The following is an 18,366-nucleotide window of genomic DNA, read 5'->3' on the forward strand; positions in this document are numbered from 1 at the left end:
AATACGTTAGACAGAGGGATGCTTGAAAAAGGCTGCACAGAGACATTTGCCGCAGAGACATGATTTGCGGCAAAAATAAAGTACAATTTGCAATAACATTGCCAACTGAACACTTAATCAATACAGTCCAATATCAAGCTTTGTTTTAACCTATATCTCATTATGCATCCAATTAACAGGATGCTCAAAGAGCAATATGAAATTATTTGCAGATTCACAAAGCACAATTATCACAGCTGCTGTCATGTCTGAAAATTTGATAACCCTGAAATAAAGGCCTCAATTTTCAAAATCTTGACCAAATATCAACCTTTAACATGTATATATTTTATGGTTGCTTTCCTAAAATGTCTGTTTATCGAGTCCCATTGATGTAAAAGGTGCTGTAAGGAGTTAAATTACATCCTGAGAGTTAATACAGAAGAGGGTTTGCAGAACTGACTCTTGTGCTTTCTTTATTTCTGCCAATTAACACATTACTCTTTCAGGAGCCATGAGAACTCTGCAGATAATTTCATTTGCAAATGGAATGTTTCCTGTAAGATTGTAATGATACCTGACAGCATGACACAGCTACAGCTATTGCAGGTAAAATACTGCTGACCAGAATAAGCTATTAATACCAATGCATGCAAGTCAGACTACAAGCAAACAAAAGCCTCAGCTAAAGTCACATTTACATCATACATTTAAAGTGCATGGCTTGCCCAAAAGAACCCTGGGAACAGTAGTTTTCTAAAGGTGCTGGGAATGGTCATTCTGTGAGGGGTAAACTACAGTTTCCAGGATTCTTTGGGGGAAGCCATGTATGTACGGTGTGGATGTGACCTCAATATCCTGCTGGACTAAAGAGAAGCACTACAGCTCTGTACCACACGAATATGTTTTTAGCTCACTCCGGTGTAAAACTGATGGCTAACAGCAATCACAGCCTTAATCAGCTTTTTTCTAATTCAAGCGCAGACCTCATGGGTGCCTAAATTGAGTGGGGAGAGAATCTGCAAACAGTAGAGACATCCTAAAGGTAAAGGTAAAGGGACCCCTGACCATTAGGTCCAGTCGTGGCTGACTCTGGGGTTGCGGCGCTCATCTCGCTTTATTGGCCGAGGGAGCCGGCGTACAGCTTCCGGGTCATGTGGCCAGCATGACTAAGCCGCTTCTGGCAAACCAGAGCAGCGCACAGAAATGCTGTTTCCCACCGGAGCAGTACCTATTTATCTACTTGCACTTTTGGGCATGCTTTTGAACTGCTAGGTTGGCAGGAGCAGGGACCGAGCAACGGGAGCTCACCCCGTCGCGGGGATTCGAACCGCCGACCTTCTGATCGGCAAGTCCTAGGCTCTGTGGTTTAACCCACAGCGCCATCCGCATCCCATAGAGACATCCTACACTTGCACAAAAACAAAGGTGGCCTCTCCATCTGCTTCAGTTAAAATTTATGCATCCACGAGTCTCTCATGACTCTTGGGGATATTCCCAACAGCATAAGGTAATTGTAAGTAACTAGCTTTGGGTGCACGAGAGAGAAGAGTACTATGATGGCGGATCCTCCTCTTCATCCTCAGTTTCCTAGAGATGCCAAGTGAAACAAATCTCATGCCTTGATGCATGAGACCTAGGTCTCCCTAGGTCTTTCTAGCCAGTGGTTTCTTGAAGTCCCACGGTGGGTCATATCTGCAGAGTTAGCTACTGTGTCCCAACAGCTTTAGTACCAAAGTACCCACTTCCTCAGAATATTTCTACCCCATCTTCCACCTGCCCAATTCTCCTCCCCACCAGGTAAAACAAAGGGAGATTGGATCATCATCATTTAAATGACCACTGGGAAGAAGGGGTGACCATAGAGAGGCACAGCCAGTTACTTCCCTACAACTATTAATTCAAGGTGAAGAGGGATCCCTCCCTTTGTCTCCAAGCAACCACAGACAACATGTGATTCGGGCCACAGGAATCACTCCCCCACACTAAAAAACAAACAAACCAGTTTCCCCTCCATCCATTGGTTCCTGGGGGAGCAAAGGAATGAAAACAGACCTTTGCATCCATCTTCCTTCCCAGTCCAATCTTTTGTGGATTATTAAAACGAGTCATACTCTCCCATGATGTGACAAAAATAACTGAAATTTGCCTTACCCAGGGAGATACGTTTTGCAAGTTAAGTATCCAAAATCTTTCCCATCGCACTCTTCTACCCCTTCGTGTCGGTAGCCATCTCCACAATAAGCATGGCGACATTCTAATAAACCAGAAATAAACGAGAAAGATAAATAAATACATTAATGGGGTTATTTGCAGCTGCTAGCTAGCTCCTTGCATGTCAGAGGACAGCGTGAACTTTCTTCCACATCACCCATTAACTCCAAGATTAATCAGTTTGCTTGCCTGTGTATGTTTACAAAACTATCTGTTGAAAAGTAAAATACCAGCTCTTTCCCACTTAGTGAATGTAGCTTTTCCTGAGTGTTTTGGTGCTTTTTTATCCAGATAACATGTAGAAACAGTGAAGTATATGAATTAGGCTTTCCATTTATCTGAGAATCCTTGTGTATATTAAAGCAAGAAAATGAGAATTGGTAACATCAAACGTACTTATACAATCATCAGTCACTATGTTATTGCCATCATCGCATTCTTCACCGTCTTGGAGGACCCCATCGCCACAGGTGCTGCCATCTTCCAGCGGGTAGTCCACGGGATAAAAAGGCGTGAGCTGCTGGAATAAACACGAAACAGATACTTGAGCGGAACTATAAACATCTTGGAAAAGGAGGCACCAAAGGAACATGTGATTCCTGTTCTCACTTGCTGAAGATTAGGTGTCTGCCCTGCCACTTCAGCCAACTGCACAATCCCCTGGAAATGTTTGTGTCAGAGTCCTCACAGCTATAATACGAATACAGCCAGAACCTCTAACAATTTACATCCAAACCAGAATGCAAACCATTTTATTTTATGGCAGGTCTTTACTTACCCTTGAGGAGTTCAGTGAATTTAGGCTGAAGGGGGTGTATTTTATAATCCTTTCCTTTTTTTTACATAGCCCACGATCACAGAATCATGGACCCTCAGGACTAGCAAGGATGTAATATTGCTGATTGATTAATCAGTCTCTCCCTTAATTGCTTCAGTCTTAAATATGAGGTGAAGAAACGTACTGTTCTGCAGTCTGTATCCATTAACACTGATAAAGGAGTATCATAACAGGACAATGGTTTTTGCAGTTTGTGGTACAGATAAGCATGGGATATCTATCTACACAATTCTGAAACTGAAGAGTGCAATCCCATGCGTGCTTACTCAGAAGCACACCCCACTGTGTACAAGGGGACTTTCTCCCCTGTAAGTGCATATAGGATTGCAGTTGGGCAGAGAAATCGCAGGCAGGATAGTGTGGTGGAGTGAAATGGCATATAATTTATCGCATCTGAAGTGTGCGTATGTGTCAGGGTGTGTGTGTGATTGAATGAATGGTGTAGCTGATGCTCCTGATCCTGAAGCTTTTTGGAATAATGAAGGGAATTTGAGTCCAATGGATTCTAGGCCAGGTCTGACACATACACCCCCAATTGCTAGATGCCTGTTTCAGGGCCTACTGCTGGCAGAAATAGATTTATGCCTACAGAGGTGCCCTCTGCTTTGCTGGAGGAACTCTCTGCCAGCAGAGAGTGTTCTCTGCCCCATCCTAACTCCCTCCAGCCTGCAGAACTGGGGATTAGGATCGCCCTGCAAACTGCCCTTTCACATTATACAGATATACATGCATAGCAGATTCTCAAGTGTCCCTATTTTCCAGGGACAGTCCTGGAAGCTGTCCGAGTTTCTGATTTAATCCCAGAATGCCCCACTTTCCCTTAGGATGTCCTTATTTTCATTGGAGAAATGTTGGAGGGTGTAGAGTTATCCAACCCCTGAGCCGTCTGAAGGCAATCCTGTATAGGGAAGGTTTTTAAAAAATTGTTTAATGTTTTATTATGTTTTTATATATGTTGGAAGCTGCCCAGAGCGGCTGGGACAACCCAGTAAGATGTGTGAGGTAAAAATAGTAAAATGATCATTATGGAATGGGACGTCCCTATTTTTATCGGAGAAATGTTGGGAGGAGGGGTATGGTATAGACCACTTGTTTTGTTTATGCCTGCCATATTCTGTTCAGTGATATTTGCTTTTTCTGATATATATTCGGGGGGGGGGGTGAGAGTTCATCTGCTGCAGAAATTCACTTCACCCAATAAATATTTTAAACATATTTTTTTTTAGTTCCAATGGAATGAAATGCTTACAAAACTTGCACTATTTATCATTTATTTACCTACCTACCTGAATCGGAAGCCATCCAAAAGCATCTTTGAAATACAAAGATCTTTGATCTCTACGAAATGCTAGGGCGTTTTCTGTGTTTAACCTGTCCAGTTCTTCCTGATTATTCACTACAAAAATCTGGAAAAGAGAAATAAAAAGTAGGAGTCAGAGAAGACACAAGGCTGCCGCAACCCCTACTGTAGGAGAGAATACTAAGTGGCGATGGAAATTTAGAGACCAGTTCCAAATCTGAAGGGTTTGCATTATCTGAAACCTTCCCCATTGACCTCAAAAAACCACTTGTAATTAAACGGAATGTACTGTTTGCTCTAATCAAGGGACCAGGAATCATATACTATGAACACACTCCACTAATAATGAAAACCAGGGGGTGGGGAATGAATTGTCCCCCACATGTCCCTGAACTGCAGCTCCTATCTGCCCCCACCAGCACAGGAATAATGTTAGGGATGATGGAAGTTTTATCTGACAAAATTTTGAGGGTGGCAGATTTCCTAAGGTAAAGGTACCCCTGCCCATACGGGCCAGTCTTGACAGACTCTAGGGTTGTGTGCCCATCTCACTCAAGAGGCCGGGGGCCAGCGCTGTCCGGAGACACTTCCGGGTCACGTGGCCAGCGTGACATCGCTGCTCTGGCGAGCCAGAGCCGCACACGGAAACGCCGTTTACCTTCCCGCTGGTAAGCGGTCCCTATTTATCTACTTGCACCCGGGGGTGCTTTCGAACTGCTAGGTTGGCAGGCACTGGGACCGAACGACGGGAGCGCACCCCGCTGCGGGGATTCAAACTGCCGACCTTTCGATCAGCAAGCCCTAGGCGCTGAGGCTTTTACCCACAGCGCCACCCGCGTCCCACGGCAGATTTCCTAGGCCTAGCCTAATACGTAACCAGTGTTGCTATCTGCCCATCCTCATGCAAGTGAAAATAGAGACTTTTTTCTGTAGGTAGAATAGTCTTCGAGAAAAAGAACGAGGGAAAGATGTGCTCCATGTCTAGAAGATGAGAGAAAACAACCTCCAAAGTTTGAGACAAAGAGGTAACTTATGCAATCAATTGTTTTAAATTGTTTAACTCCGGAATTGACAGGGGGAGGAGGTAGTTGTGGTTGCATCATAGTCACATGACAGGCACCATTCCACAGTTGCCCGTAAGTTAAGGAACATCTGCCTGATACCGAATCAGACCATTGATCCATCTAGCTCTGTATTGTCTGCACTGACAAACCCACAGCAGCCCAGATCAAGTTGACCAAAGCGGCTACTTCATGCCAGAGGTCTGGATCCGTTAACACAGTATGCCCATATAAACTCCTATCAACCTCACTTACTGCAGGAACCTTTGAATAAGGTTGTCCAAACAGTGGCTCGTCATAGGGTGGGATATTCCCATTTTGCGGAGCATTGCAGAGACATTTTCCTGGAGGTCCAGGAAGTCCTCTCTCTCCTTTTGTCCCCATTGTTAGTTGCCCTAGAAAACATCAGATTTGACACGCAAGGTAGTTGCTGAAATAGATAAAAGACATACTGAAAAGGGAAAATTGAGTCCCTGCCTGTGAGCTAAATGTCTCGTATTGAAAAACTGTCTTTGACTCCTGTAAGCTTCTTTGGGGGCTTGTACAAACACTTGTCAAATATTATTGGCCTTCCAACTTCGGGGGTGGTTGTATATTGTTTGCCATCATTGTTTGATTTCCATGGGTTATTAAATTAGTCTTTAACTTAGGATGTTTCCAGATGGATGTTTATTGTGGAATCTGTGCTCTTCATGCATGCAAGTTGAGTCATTGGCATTTAAAGGCTAACCCATTAAACCCCCTCCACATTAACTTCAGACTGATCCTTCTGCCCTTTCCAGGGGAAATCCAATAAGTAACGCACACACACTCAAACCCTTTAGCAATGACCCACTTGCAACCCCCATCTGGAAGCACCGTTATCATTGCCTTTTAACAAAAGACCAGGCTATGTGAGTGAGTGGGTAACCATTTTGGATCTCAGCAGAAGGTTTGCAGAGGAACTATTATTTATGCTCAAGGTGGTATTTGGGGCAGTTCAACATGATCCCACTTTCAATACTATTTGTATCTGCAAAAGTTTCAGGGTGGGCATACTGCTTCATTTCCAAGTTCTGTTCCATAACTTACTGCTGAAATCCTCAAACTTTTCAAACCACAAGAGTTCCAGTTTACTTTTTGTCCCACTTTAATTGTTCTGCAATGCACCTCTCCAGGTGGTAATTGTTGGTTTCTGCTCTCTTCACTGTGCAGCGAAGTGCTTGTCACGAGACAGGTGTTTACATTCCACAGTCTGTGCTGTTGGGTTTTCCCACGGGAAAGGAGACTGGATGTGACGTACACTGGTTTCCTGTTTTTCACTGTTCTCCCAGTGTTTCTCTCCGTGCTTTAGAGGAGAGAGGATGCTTTCTCTGCTCCGGCAGAGGCAAGATGTTTTTCTGTAATCTACCAGCTTTGAAGTGTAAATAAAGTAATATAGAGTATGTGGCACGTACTCCTCATCATTCCGCTGTGCTTGGGACTCTGCAAATTTAACATTCCTGGTTATGGGCCCAGAAAAACGCAGTCATCTTGAGAATGGAATTCAGAATGCCGGCAACAAAATGCAGAGGGACGGATCGGACGATATCTCTGCGCATCAGGATGATTGATGAGAGGTATGTTACTCATGCTCCGGGCAGCCTGCCAGCTCCTAGTTAATGGCTTTATGGCTGGACTTTGAACTTTTAAAAGCCGATTGTCGCGGCACTGGCATAGGCTCTAAGGCAAAGGCCTGGGGAGGCTGGAAACCGAAAGCAGTTTTGAACTTGCCTTTGGAATGAGGCTTGAAGCAGCAGAGATGCAGCTTGTATAAAGCAGCTTGTTTAAAGCAGCAGAGATGACGCAGAAGGCTAATGCCAGAGTCATGATGGCTAGCTGCAGAAGGCTGGCTGATGCAAGTGGGGAATCTGATGCCAATCAGCCAAATGCTCAACTCACAGTAGCCTGTGATACTGCCATGATTCAGAATGAAGCAGACCGCCAGGGTGATAGCTGCATGGGTAAGGGGGAGTCTTCACAGACGTCATCCCATAGTGCAGTGGAACCACCAGATGGCGCCAAAGCTTTGAAGGCAGTGAAATGCTACTCGTGTGGACGTCTAGGCCATATGAAGAGGGAATGCAGATATCCTAGGGCCAAGACAGAGCAGCGCAGCGAAAGCTCATCGCGTGGAAAAGGCCAAAGCAAAGGCAAAGGTCCGGTGTCCAGGACAACACAGCACAAGGCAATGGTCTCACGCTTCACTCCAAAGGTTGCAAAGGTCCAGAAGACATCTAGATCTTTCTTCGTTGTTGATTCGGCTGCAACGCACCACATGTGCAACGATAAGCGACTGTTCGTGTCTTTTACACCGCAGGAAGGTGCAATTCACCAGGCAGATGACCACACAATCCCCAGTAAAGGCTACGGAACTGTTGTTCTTCACAGTTTGGACTTATCGATAAAAGATGTGCTTTACGTACCAGATGCCAAACATAATCTGCTCAGCGTTGGACAGCTGAATGAGCGGAAAATTGACGTTTCCTTTAAGAACAAAAAGTGCATCATCACAAAGAAAAATGATTATGTATTGCATGCTGAATATGTTGATCGTTTGTATGTTTTGTATTTTGATGATGATGTGCAGGATGAAACTTGTTGCATTGCAGGTTCCAACAAAAGTTTGCATGCAGGATGTATTCATGATTTTCACCGAAAATTTGGTCATTTGAATTTTGAGGCAGTATCTAAAATGCCTGCCTTGGTTGAAGGTATGACTATTAAACCCTGCAGGTACCACATGAAGTGCAAGGCATGCGCAGCAAACAAGGTGAAAATGGCTGCGAAAGGTAAGGTGTCTAGTAGGCAAGCTACAGAACCATACCAAATTGTTCATGCTGATTTGGTTGGACCACTAGCGCCCTCTTTGGGTGGAAATAGGTACTTCATGGTTCTCATTGATGCATTTTCCAGGTATATTTATGTGTATAATCTCAAGCAGAAATCAGAGGCTTTTCCAAGGTTCAAGGAATTCTGTGCTTGGTTGGAAAATGTGCATGGTAAGAAGATAAAAATTCTTTTCACTGATCGCGGGGGGGAATTCACTTCTCAGCAGTTTGAAGCTTTTCTGACTGAGAAAGGAATTCAACACAATTTGTCTAGTCCTCGCTCGCCATGGCAGAATGGACTTTGCGAGAGGGCAAATCAAACATTGCTTCAAGGGTTAAAAACCTTGCTGCATGATGCAAATCTTCCAGAGAGTTATTGGGCCGAATCTCTCTCATGTTTTACTTACAGGTTATCTTTAGCGATTGGTTATCTTCAGCGATTGGTTGTACCCCCTATGAGAAGATGTTTGGCAAGAAACCATACATCAAACACATGAAAATTTTTGGTTCTGACATGTGGGTTCACACACCACAAAGCTCCAAGTTAGACAAGCGTGGTTTGCATGGTATCTTTCTAGGTTATCAGAAAGGTTCTTACAGAATAATGATGACTGACTAAGACAATTAAGCTCACAAGAAGTGTTGAGTACAATGCCAAGTGGGGGGAGAATGTGGGAATTTTCCAATGTTATCCTGATGACAGTGATGAGACTGAGGATAGTCAAAAGCAACCGCAACAACCCACACCCACTGATGAAGGTTCTGATTCTGAGTCTGAAACTGAATCGGGTGATTCAGAGGATTTCAAGAGTGCGAAAGCCTCTATGCGACCTTCTGAAAGCTCTGATCAAGAATTGGAAGAACCATTGTTCACAATAGGTCACTTTTCTCCTAAGAAGGAAGAGGAGAGTGTTGAAGACTTAAGGCTAATTCGCAGGTCACAAAGAGCCACAAAAGGCAAACCTCCAAAGAGATTTGCTGGTGAGTTTGCTAAGATAGCAGTAACAGCTGTTAAAAGCTCCAAGAAGGTATTTGAACCTTCAAGTTTCCAAGAAATCCAGGATTTGGATTCAAAGGAAGCTGAGCCATGGTTAAATGCCATGAAGGCTGAGCTTGATTCCTTGGAAAGGAACAAAACATGGGAACTTGTTCCAGTAGTTCCAGGAATGAAACTGCTTGGAAGCAAATGGGTCTTCAAAGCGAAGACTGATCAAAATGGCAAGATAGTCAGACACAAAGCCAGATTGGTAGCCAGAGGTTTTGCACAAGTACCAGGTGAAGACTATCATGAGACCTACTCACCCACAGTGAGGTATGAGAGCATTAGGCTTATGCTCAAGCTAGCTGCAGAGGAGAATCTACACATTAGTCACCACGATGTGAATACAGCTTTTCTGTACGGATCTCTAGGTGAATCTCTATATGCTTCCACCTGATGGCGTACAGGTAAAACAGGGATTTGTTTGTGCTCTGAAAAAGTCCCTTTATGGTCTCAAAGTGCACGGTGTTGGCACACAAAACTCACTGAAGTATTGTTTTCTCTAGGTTTTAAGCAAGGGAAAGCTGATCCATGTGTATTTGTCAAAGAGGAGGGGCAAAAGAAACTGTATTGTTTGTTTTATGTTGATGATCTTTTATTCTTTTGGAAGGATGTCACAATGTACAATAACGCCCTAGCTCAACTGAAAAAGCACTTTGACATGAAAGATCTTGGTGAGGTAAACAACTACCTATCTCTTGAAATAGAGAGAGATCAAGATGGTAACATTCTAGTACACCAGTCACAGAAAATTGCTGATGTGTTAAGCAAACTAAACCTGATGGATGCTAACCCTGTAGACACACCGATGACAACAGGTTATCAGGTAGATGACACTGAAGAAGCATTTTCTGACACTACACTGTATAGAAGTGTGCTAGGCAAGCTAAACTTCATTGCCAGATGTTCAAGACCAGACATTGCTGTTAGCTGTAATTTGCTAAGCAGACAAGTCAACAATCCTACTGTTAAGGATTGGAAAGCTCTGAAACGCATAGCGCGCTATTTGAAAGGCACTATGCATTACAGACTGAGATTTAACAATCAGAAGTCTGGTGGCCTTGAGATATTTGCAGATGCAAGTTTTGGAAGTGACACTACAGACAGGAAAAGCACGTCTGGAGTTTGCTATATGTACAATCAGGGTCTATTTGATTGGTCATGCAAGAAGCAAACAACAGTTAGCTTAAGTACTTGTGAAGCTGAACTGAATGCACTGTCTTATTCACTCAAAGATTGTGAATGGTTGTTACAATTGTGCAAAGACATGGAAATTCCTGTCAAATGTCCAATCCAGGTTTACCAGGACAACAAAGCATGTTTGGCTTTGCTGAATTCTGAAGGTTGTAAGCAAAGCACGAAGCACTTGCAATTGAAGTTGCAACATGCTAGGGAACGTATTCAGAAGGGACTCGTAACGGTGTCCTATATGCCAGGTAATGAAATTCCTGCTGATGTATTATCCAAGATTGTATCAAGGGATCAACACTGTACCTATGTGCAGAAGTTGGGTTTGTACTGATATTGTACGAACACGCTGCCCAGTGATGTTCACAGAAAGGGGGAGGATGTTGGTTTCTGCTCTCTTCACTGTGCAGCGAAGTGCTTGTCACGAGACAGGTGTTTACATTCCACAGTCTGTGCTGTTGGGTTTTCCCACGGGAAAGGAGACTGGATGTGACGTACACTGGTTTCCTGTTTTTCACTGTTCTCCCAGTGTTTCTCTCCGTGCTTTAGAGGAGAGAGGATGCTTTCTCTGCTCCGGCAGAGGCAAGATGTTTTTCTGTAATCTACCAGCTTTGAAGTGTAAATAAAGTAATATAGAGTATGTGGCACGTACTCCTCATCATTCCGCTGTGCTTGGGACTCTGCAAATTTAACAGTAATAACATGAAAACAATCTGGAAGCATCGGAGAGCAACTAATGAAGTTGAAGTGTATGTAGATGGCCCAGTTTAAATCCACCTCTTATTCACTATTATTGAATCAATGGCATGTCCATTCCCACCAACACATCAAAGGCAACAACTAGGACACCATCTTTCTGATTTTTTCTTGTGAGAGGATGGCAGCCATTTTGGGCACTGAGGTCTCACGTGATTTCGCACCACAATATACCCATTTTGGAGCATCATGAGAGATCACAGTGCCCAAAATGGCCACTGTCCTCTCATGAGAAAAAACGGGATGTCTTTTTTTTTTTCAGGACACTGGTGGGGTATGGATTGCTGCAAAATACACCCACAAAACACCAGTCAGGGGTGCAAACTTAAATAAAATATTGGGGGGGGGACGGGAAGCCTCATCCTGCATAATCAATCACATGACATGGTACACACACACCCTTTGAATGACAATGCCCATCAACTGGGGGGGGCAGCCACCTCAAATGTTTTATTGTGGGGGCAAAAGGACCTCGGCCCCTAGGAGTTGGCTCTTATGACACCAGTCTAGAAGGGCCTTATTTCAGGGTGCAAGGGGTAGTTGAGAGCAAAAGAAGTCCAATCATAGTGCAGGAAAAGCCCAACCCCACCCTAAAACCTTATCTTAAAAATGTGTGATTCCCCCCTCAGCTAGTGGTTCGGCAGAAACCTTATGGACGCCTTGTGAGGCAACTCAATATGATTCAATTGAAGGGGGAAAGGGAACGAGCAGCCATTTTGAAAGGTCTGCCTTACCTGTTGCCAAAGGGCCTGGTGGACCAGGCTGACCAGGGGGGCCAGGTCTTCCAGGTGGGCCTGAGGCACCAGGAGGTCCTATGTCTCCCCTTTGTCCCTAGTACATAAAAGAAAGGACTGTTTCTTTATAACATTCCCTAACAAGCTGTTATAGCTGTACTCTGTTATAGCGCAAATCCTACGGCTTCATGGGTTGAAACAGCATGCCCTTCAACTACACAGAAAAGATCGAAATGCCAAAATTGCAAATTAAATTTGCAGGACCTTATACATATTATGGCAAATCCATGCACTTCCCCAACAAAAATATATAAAATAATATATAAAATAATATATAAAATATTACTGAACAATCCCATAAATTTCCCAGTTCTGCACATTTCAGAATGGCTTATTACAGTGGAACCTTGGTTTTCAAACGTAATCCATTCCGGAAGACAGTTCAACTTCCGAATCGTTCGAAAACCAAAAACTCAATACGGAAGCCTCAATGCAATAGGGAAAGTCGCATGGCATGTTCAGCTTCCGAAAATCATTTGAAAGCCGGAGCAGTTGTTTCTGGGTTTTCAGCATTTGAAAGACAAAACATTCAATTACGGATGCGTTCAACAACCGAGGTTCCACTGTACTAGGACTACACCAAATTTTCAGAGAGAAAAATTGTGAGGAAATTTCTTCAAGAGTAGGGATGGGCAAATCTATCAATATTGGGTTTCCCCCCTGGTTTCTCGCTTTTCCAACTTTAAGTTCAATTATCCACAATTTACATTCCACCCCCCTCATAAAATTCACCAGCATTTTACTGTGAATTTCTGTAGACCAAAAAATGTTGTTTATGATCATCATCACCACAGTGTGGCACTTGTAAGGTTGAAACCGGCAGAGTTGCACAGGCCAGCCTTAGCATAACTGTAACTGAATGACGTGAGCCTGAGAAGACTCCTCATGAACCTGAAGGAGTCAAATGAGCTAAGCAAGATGGATCTCAGAATGGAAGTGGAAGTAACACCTTCTTAATTTAGCTGCCACTGCAGGCATTTTATATGGGGTTGTCAGCTGGCTCTGGAGAAAGGAAATGACTGAGTAGGTGAAAAGTGGCCCCTCTTATTACAAACAGCTATGTACACACGGCACTCGGTTTTTCAAAACAACATTTGGAGTTTAGGAAATTGTAGGCCTGTAACAGAATCAACGGGAACAAACCGGCAAGCCTATTTGTATTCAGCTACACCCTTAAGAAAAGCACATGTAATATTTTCTAGTTATTGCCATGCTGGGCCTGGTTTCTCTTGCTGAAAGTGTACGCAAAGGTTTTTGTGCTAGCAGACATCAAAGAAAGTGATCACCTCACAAACAATTATGTTTTCTAGAAGACATCCGTACTTGTAAGAACATCAGACCAGATGCCTACAGGACGTCCGCTCCTCCATCAATAAAAGTTTTTCAAGCAAAATATACTGCTTTATTTATTTTGTAGCTCTTACCAAGAGTCTCATGGTAAGAGCTACAAAATAAACTTGGGTGAACTTGGGTGTGCTATTAGTATGTGGGGCCACCACAAAGTAGGGCAGTTGTTTTGATACTTTTGGGGGACTCTCTACGTATGCAGAAGTATATATGATTGTAAATTTAAGCATCTCTCCATGTGTACTGTGTATTAAGGGGAGTAGAGTAGGCATGGTAGGGGAATTTGACTGATTCCAGAGGGAAATTTCTCTTCTGAAGCTAGAATTTGCTGAAGCAGGAGTGTCGTCATTCTTCAAAAGGTCAAAATTATGAAAGCAGAAAACTTTGCCTTCTGGGGAGAAAAAAACTATGAGAACCCCATAATATATTTTATTCAGTAACATCTCCACTGCTTTTTTTAATTCCTTTCCAAAGCAAATGGACATTAAGGAGGGGTTCAAACAAGCATTTCCCCCTTTCCTAGCAATCTCCAGACTAACCACTACATAGAGAAAAATATTGTGTGAACCAGGACTACATAGATATAGTCACTGCTCCTTGAAGTAATGATGGTATAACCAAGTTAGATCTATTACATTTTCCCTTCTAGATGCATTATTTCTGACTGCAGATCATTTTACATTCTACAATTTCTTGAAGCAACAGTGCTGTACTGTACCAAGAGATTAATGCAATATTCTAGGGTGTAGAGATGTGTTAGCTCCTTGACCTGACATAATTCCATGGTCCACCTTTAAGCATCGCTGCTTTTCACTCTAATATCAGTGTTTTGTCATCTGCCATATTTCTGGATGAAGCAGTCTTTATCTGTTCTGAACTGACTTATATTCTCTATTTCCTCCTTTCTCGGTGATATTATGCCCTATTATGAATCATAATCAGATATCTTTGTTCTTTTGCATGTGACAATAAATCTGGCCTGCTTTTTTTAAATACTGTAGGACGTTCAGAAGATCCAATTATACTATAATTCATCCAAAAACGTAGTCTAAGCTAAGGATAGGCAAATCCTTAGTCAATTTTGGTTTCTCCCACTGTCTCATTTTTTATTTTATTTATATATATATATATTTATTAAATATTCTGTTTTACAATTTAAAATGCTCATTTTACATCTTTAAGATATCAATAACTTCCCTTCACCTCTTCCCATGGTTCATCTTACATATCATAAATCCCTGCATATTTTACAAAAACTATACCATTCAGTATTCTATTATTGCATCCATCAAAGCTTATTTACACTGTTGAATTTACCTTAATGCTGCCAGTGCCATTGTTTCATTTTTACACTCTTAAGTTCAGTTTCCTACATTTCCACATCTGTATGTGATCTTAAAAAAAAAGTCTAAAGAATTAACCAGCATTTTAGTGCTGATTTCCCCTAATAAACAATTTTTTCTATGTAATGTTGCCTAATATCCTCATTTTTGCAAACCAATTTTCCCAGGTATAATGCATTTTTGTATGCTATTTCCACTAATATACACATATTAAATGCATGCTTAGCTGTAGAATATGCTTTTTCTTATCCATCGCTCAGCTAGAGAACTCCATTGCAAAATGTGGAGATTTTTTGAGAGATGACTGCGTTGAAGTTTGAGTACTGTTTCAGAAAATGTGAATTAGACATGCCAAATGAACCAAATTAATCCCTCATCCCTTGCTGAGACAGAGTCCACAGACAAAATATTTTCGGAAACAGGTTAAAGTACAGGATTCCTACTTGTTTGCCTCTTTTCCCTGGTCTTCCAGTTGGACCTCTGTGTCCGGATGAACCAGATTCCCCCTTTGGGCCCATTTCTCCCTTAACGGGGATGGAAAGGACAAAGAGAAGAGCTTTAGCACAGATATATTTACTTGGTTATTATTTACAGCCCAGCTCTGGGCAGCTTCCCACCCGCCTGAGAAGGAAGAGTTTTGAAGGGGTGGACCAGGCAGCTGACAGCTTGCCGGATCTGTCCCTTCAAACGTAAAAATTGATCCAGTAGGCTTTCTGTCTTTTAAATCAAAACCTCCTCAGGGAGCCCAGATGGAATTCATCAAAGGGCTGAATCTGTCCCTAAGACATAGTTTTCCCCACACTTATTCACAGATCCAGGCAGCATAAACCTCATGCAGAATACATTTCACTTAGGAGTCTTGACAGTGCAATGTGTATGTTTTGAGGTGTAAGTTCCTCTGAGTGAAACAGGGCTTATCCCCTCATAAGTGTGCACAGAAAGTATACCAGAAAGTTAAGTGGGAGTAGGTAAAGGTAAAGGGACCCCTGACCACTAGGTCCAGTCGTGGCTGACTCTGGGGTTGCGGCGCTCATCTCGCTTTATTGGCCGAGGGAGCCGGCGTACAGCTTCTGGGTCATGTGGCCAGAATGACTAAGCCGCTTCTGGCGAACCAGAGCAGCGCATGGAAATGCCGTTTACCTTTCCACCGGAGTGGTACCTATTTATCTACTTGCACTTTGACATGCTTTTGAACTGCTAGGTTGGCAGGAGCAGGGACCGAGCAACGGGAGCTCACCCCGTTGCAGAGATTCGAACCGCCGACCTTCTGATCGGCAAGTCCTAGGCTCTGTGGTTTAACCCACAGCGCCACCCACATCCCTAAGTGGGAGTTACTTCTGAGTAAATCTATGAAGGATTACACTTTTTAAAGGCTTCCCAAATATTAATGCCAACATAAGCCAAGCAGGTGGACAGCCTGAGAATTTCTTGTTTCCTATAGACATACCTTCTGCCCCAGCATTCCAGGGAAACCTATGTGTCCCTGCAAGAAAAATGTTGGGAAAGACACAAGTTAAATTGTTTTCTAACGAATCCCTTTGAGTTTCATATAAACACAATAAGAAAGAATGTGAGTCACTGATTCAGTTTGATGATGATGATGGTTGCAATTAGAAAATAAAATAAAAATAAATCACCAGGAAAACTATTACTTATGTGTTGTGGGTTTTTTTACCTTGCCCTTCCTTGCATAGAAGCCCAAGATGGATGCATATAATAAGCAAAAGATACAAACCATTTAAAACAAATGTATAAAGTACTATTAGTAAAATAATGTATTATTTTATAATGAGGTGTAGTGATTACCCTTTTAAAATGTGGGGTTTGGGGGGCAGTGTTGTTGGGTTGTTTTTATTTTGATTATATATTTGTGGTTTTATATTTTTGATTTTGTTTTGTGAACTGCCCTGAGACCTCCAAATATAGTTAAATAGTAATAAAGTGTTGGACTAGGTAGGACCTGGGAGACCAGAGTTCGAATCCCCACTTGGCCATGGAGCTCCCATTGGGCCAGTCACAGTCCCTAAACCAGCCTACTACACAGGGTTGTTGTGAGGATAAAATGGGGAGGAAGGAAAAGTATGGTATAAATGCAAGTAGTAAATCAGTAAGTAAATAAATACAGCAAATGAATATATATATATATATATTTTAAACATGATAAGTCATTTGGAAAATACGAGGTCAGACCATTGCAGATATTTCTGACCAATTCTGACTTCACAGATAAGGGCTGTAGTTCACCAGACCTTCAACCAAATAGATTTGTGTTATTGTCTTAGCAATGAGCATAGCTGATTGCGTACGGAAGTTAAACGAAGTCTGCATCTATAATCTCCACCCTCATACAACTATGCTATGAATGCAACCACAAATCAAACTACGTTCAACACGAATTAGGTGCTCTATTAAGGTAATTTTACCGTACCTTGTCTCCTTTGCTGCCTTTGTCGCCCTTCTCTCCGGGAGTTCCCTGTGGAAAACCATACAGGAGATAATAGCTATAGAACACGGCGTTTCAAATACCGATGTTTTCTTTCAGCACTGAATGTAGAATTAAACACAGAAGCCCATCAAAATGAAGTTGTTCAGTATACAGAACACTTGTTAGATTCTTGGTTCCCCACAATTACCATCCTCAGTACACTCTAGGCGATGTAATGAACACGACGACTTTCAAGTTAAATGTCATTTACTGATCTTCAGCTAGTGGGCCGTTACCTGAAATTAGGCCAATTTCTGAGCTAATGTAGATTGTACCAACATTCAGCATGGGTACCCTTTGTTTGTTTTAAAACCCTTTTCAGACATTAATGTGTGGACAAATGAGACAGGGACAGCATCCGCAGCAGGTACTAACCCCCAACCTGTGCTTTGACCCACTCACCCCAACCCTCCCTACGTAGCATTCCTGATTACAGAAAGCTGGCTGTGTGTCGACACTTGAACATGTACGAATTATTTTCAGAAATGGGATTTTTTAAAATGTAGGTTGTGGGGGAGGCAGAGCCTTACATCACATCTGCCTACGCCTTTTCTATGCATTAACAAATGAAATGAACTAAAGGGGATGAGAGGATAGGACAAAGGGGGGGGGAGCACTGAGATGAAATTAGAAGAAAAAAGCAATGTATTTATTCCCAGCAATAATTTATTATTGCCTGCTGATGTGTGCATGATTCTCCAGATGATTCCTGGCCAAATATGTAAACTTTCTCTTTTGCTGCTAAGGCTACTTGAAGGGCCTATCGGTGGCTATTAATCTGTGGCTGTATGAGAACATATAACCAATTTCTTGATACTATTCCTAATAGGTGGGGAATGCACATCATAAAGTGGCCTTAATTGGTTCTTCCAAATGGGAGCTCACCCCGCCGCGGGGATTCGAACCGTCGACTTTCTGATTGGCAAGTCCTAGGCTCTGTGGTTTAACCCACAGTGCCACCCACGTCCCTCAATCCTGTCATTACTAACATACCAAAGCATCACATTTTGGGAGGCCTGAGGAACATAGGTCACAATGCTTTTCAGCAATTAACTAAGAGTTCTTTGCATGACGAACCTTTTCTCCTCTGCTTCCAGGGTAACCCTAGAAGAAGATAAAAGGGCAGGTATTTACATGCTTGCTATTGATTACATCATAGTAACATATGGACTT

General features: G+C 42.6%; 1 protein-coding gene across 3 annotated transcripts in view; it reads right to left on the reverse strand.

The window, feature by feature from the left end:
• COLQ (collagen like tail subunit of asymmetric acetylcholinesterase) overlaps positions 1-18,366 on the reverse strand; it is a 50,040-nt gene that overhangs the window by 616 nt on the left and 31,058 nt on the right. Inside the window, exons 8-16 of one of the 3 annotated variants that reach the window (XM_079948014.1) lie at positions 18,271-18,297; positions 17,137-17,181; positions 16,156-16,191; positions 15,152-15,232; positions 11,959-12,055; positions 5,648-5,787; positions 4,318-4,437; positions 2,590-2,713; positions 2,134-2,236 (exon numbers count right to left, since the gene is read on the reverse strand). In XM_079948014.1, coding sequence (XP_079804140.1) covers positions 2,134-2,236; positions 2,590-2,713; positions 4,318-4,437; positions 5,648-5,787; positions 11,959-12,055; positions 15,152-15,232; positions 16,156-16,191; positions 17,137-17,181; positions 18,271-18,297 — 773 coding nt within the window. Of the gene's footprint in view, positions 1-2,133; positions 2,237-2,589; positions 2,714-4,313; positions 4,438-5,647; positions 5,788-11,958; positions 12,056-15,151; positions 15,233-16,155; positions 16,192-17,136; positions 17,182-18,270; positions 18,298-18,366 lie in introns of those variants that run through there. The other 2 variants (XM_079948016.1, XM_079948015.1) reach the window with 2 other exon arrangements.

Source organism: Podarcis cretensis, assembly GCF_951804945.1.
Source record: "Podarcis cretensis genome assembly, chromosome: 12".
NCBI classification, from domain to species: domain Eukaryota; kingdom Metazoa; phylum Chordata; class Lepidosauria; order Squamata; family Lacertidae; genus Podarcis; species Podarcis cretensis.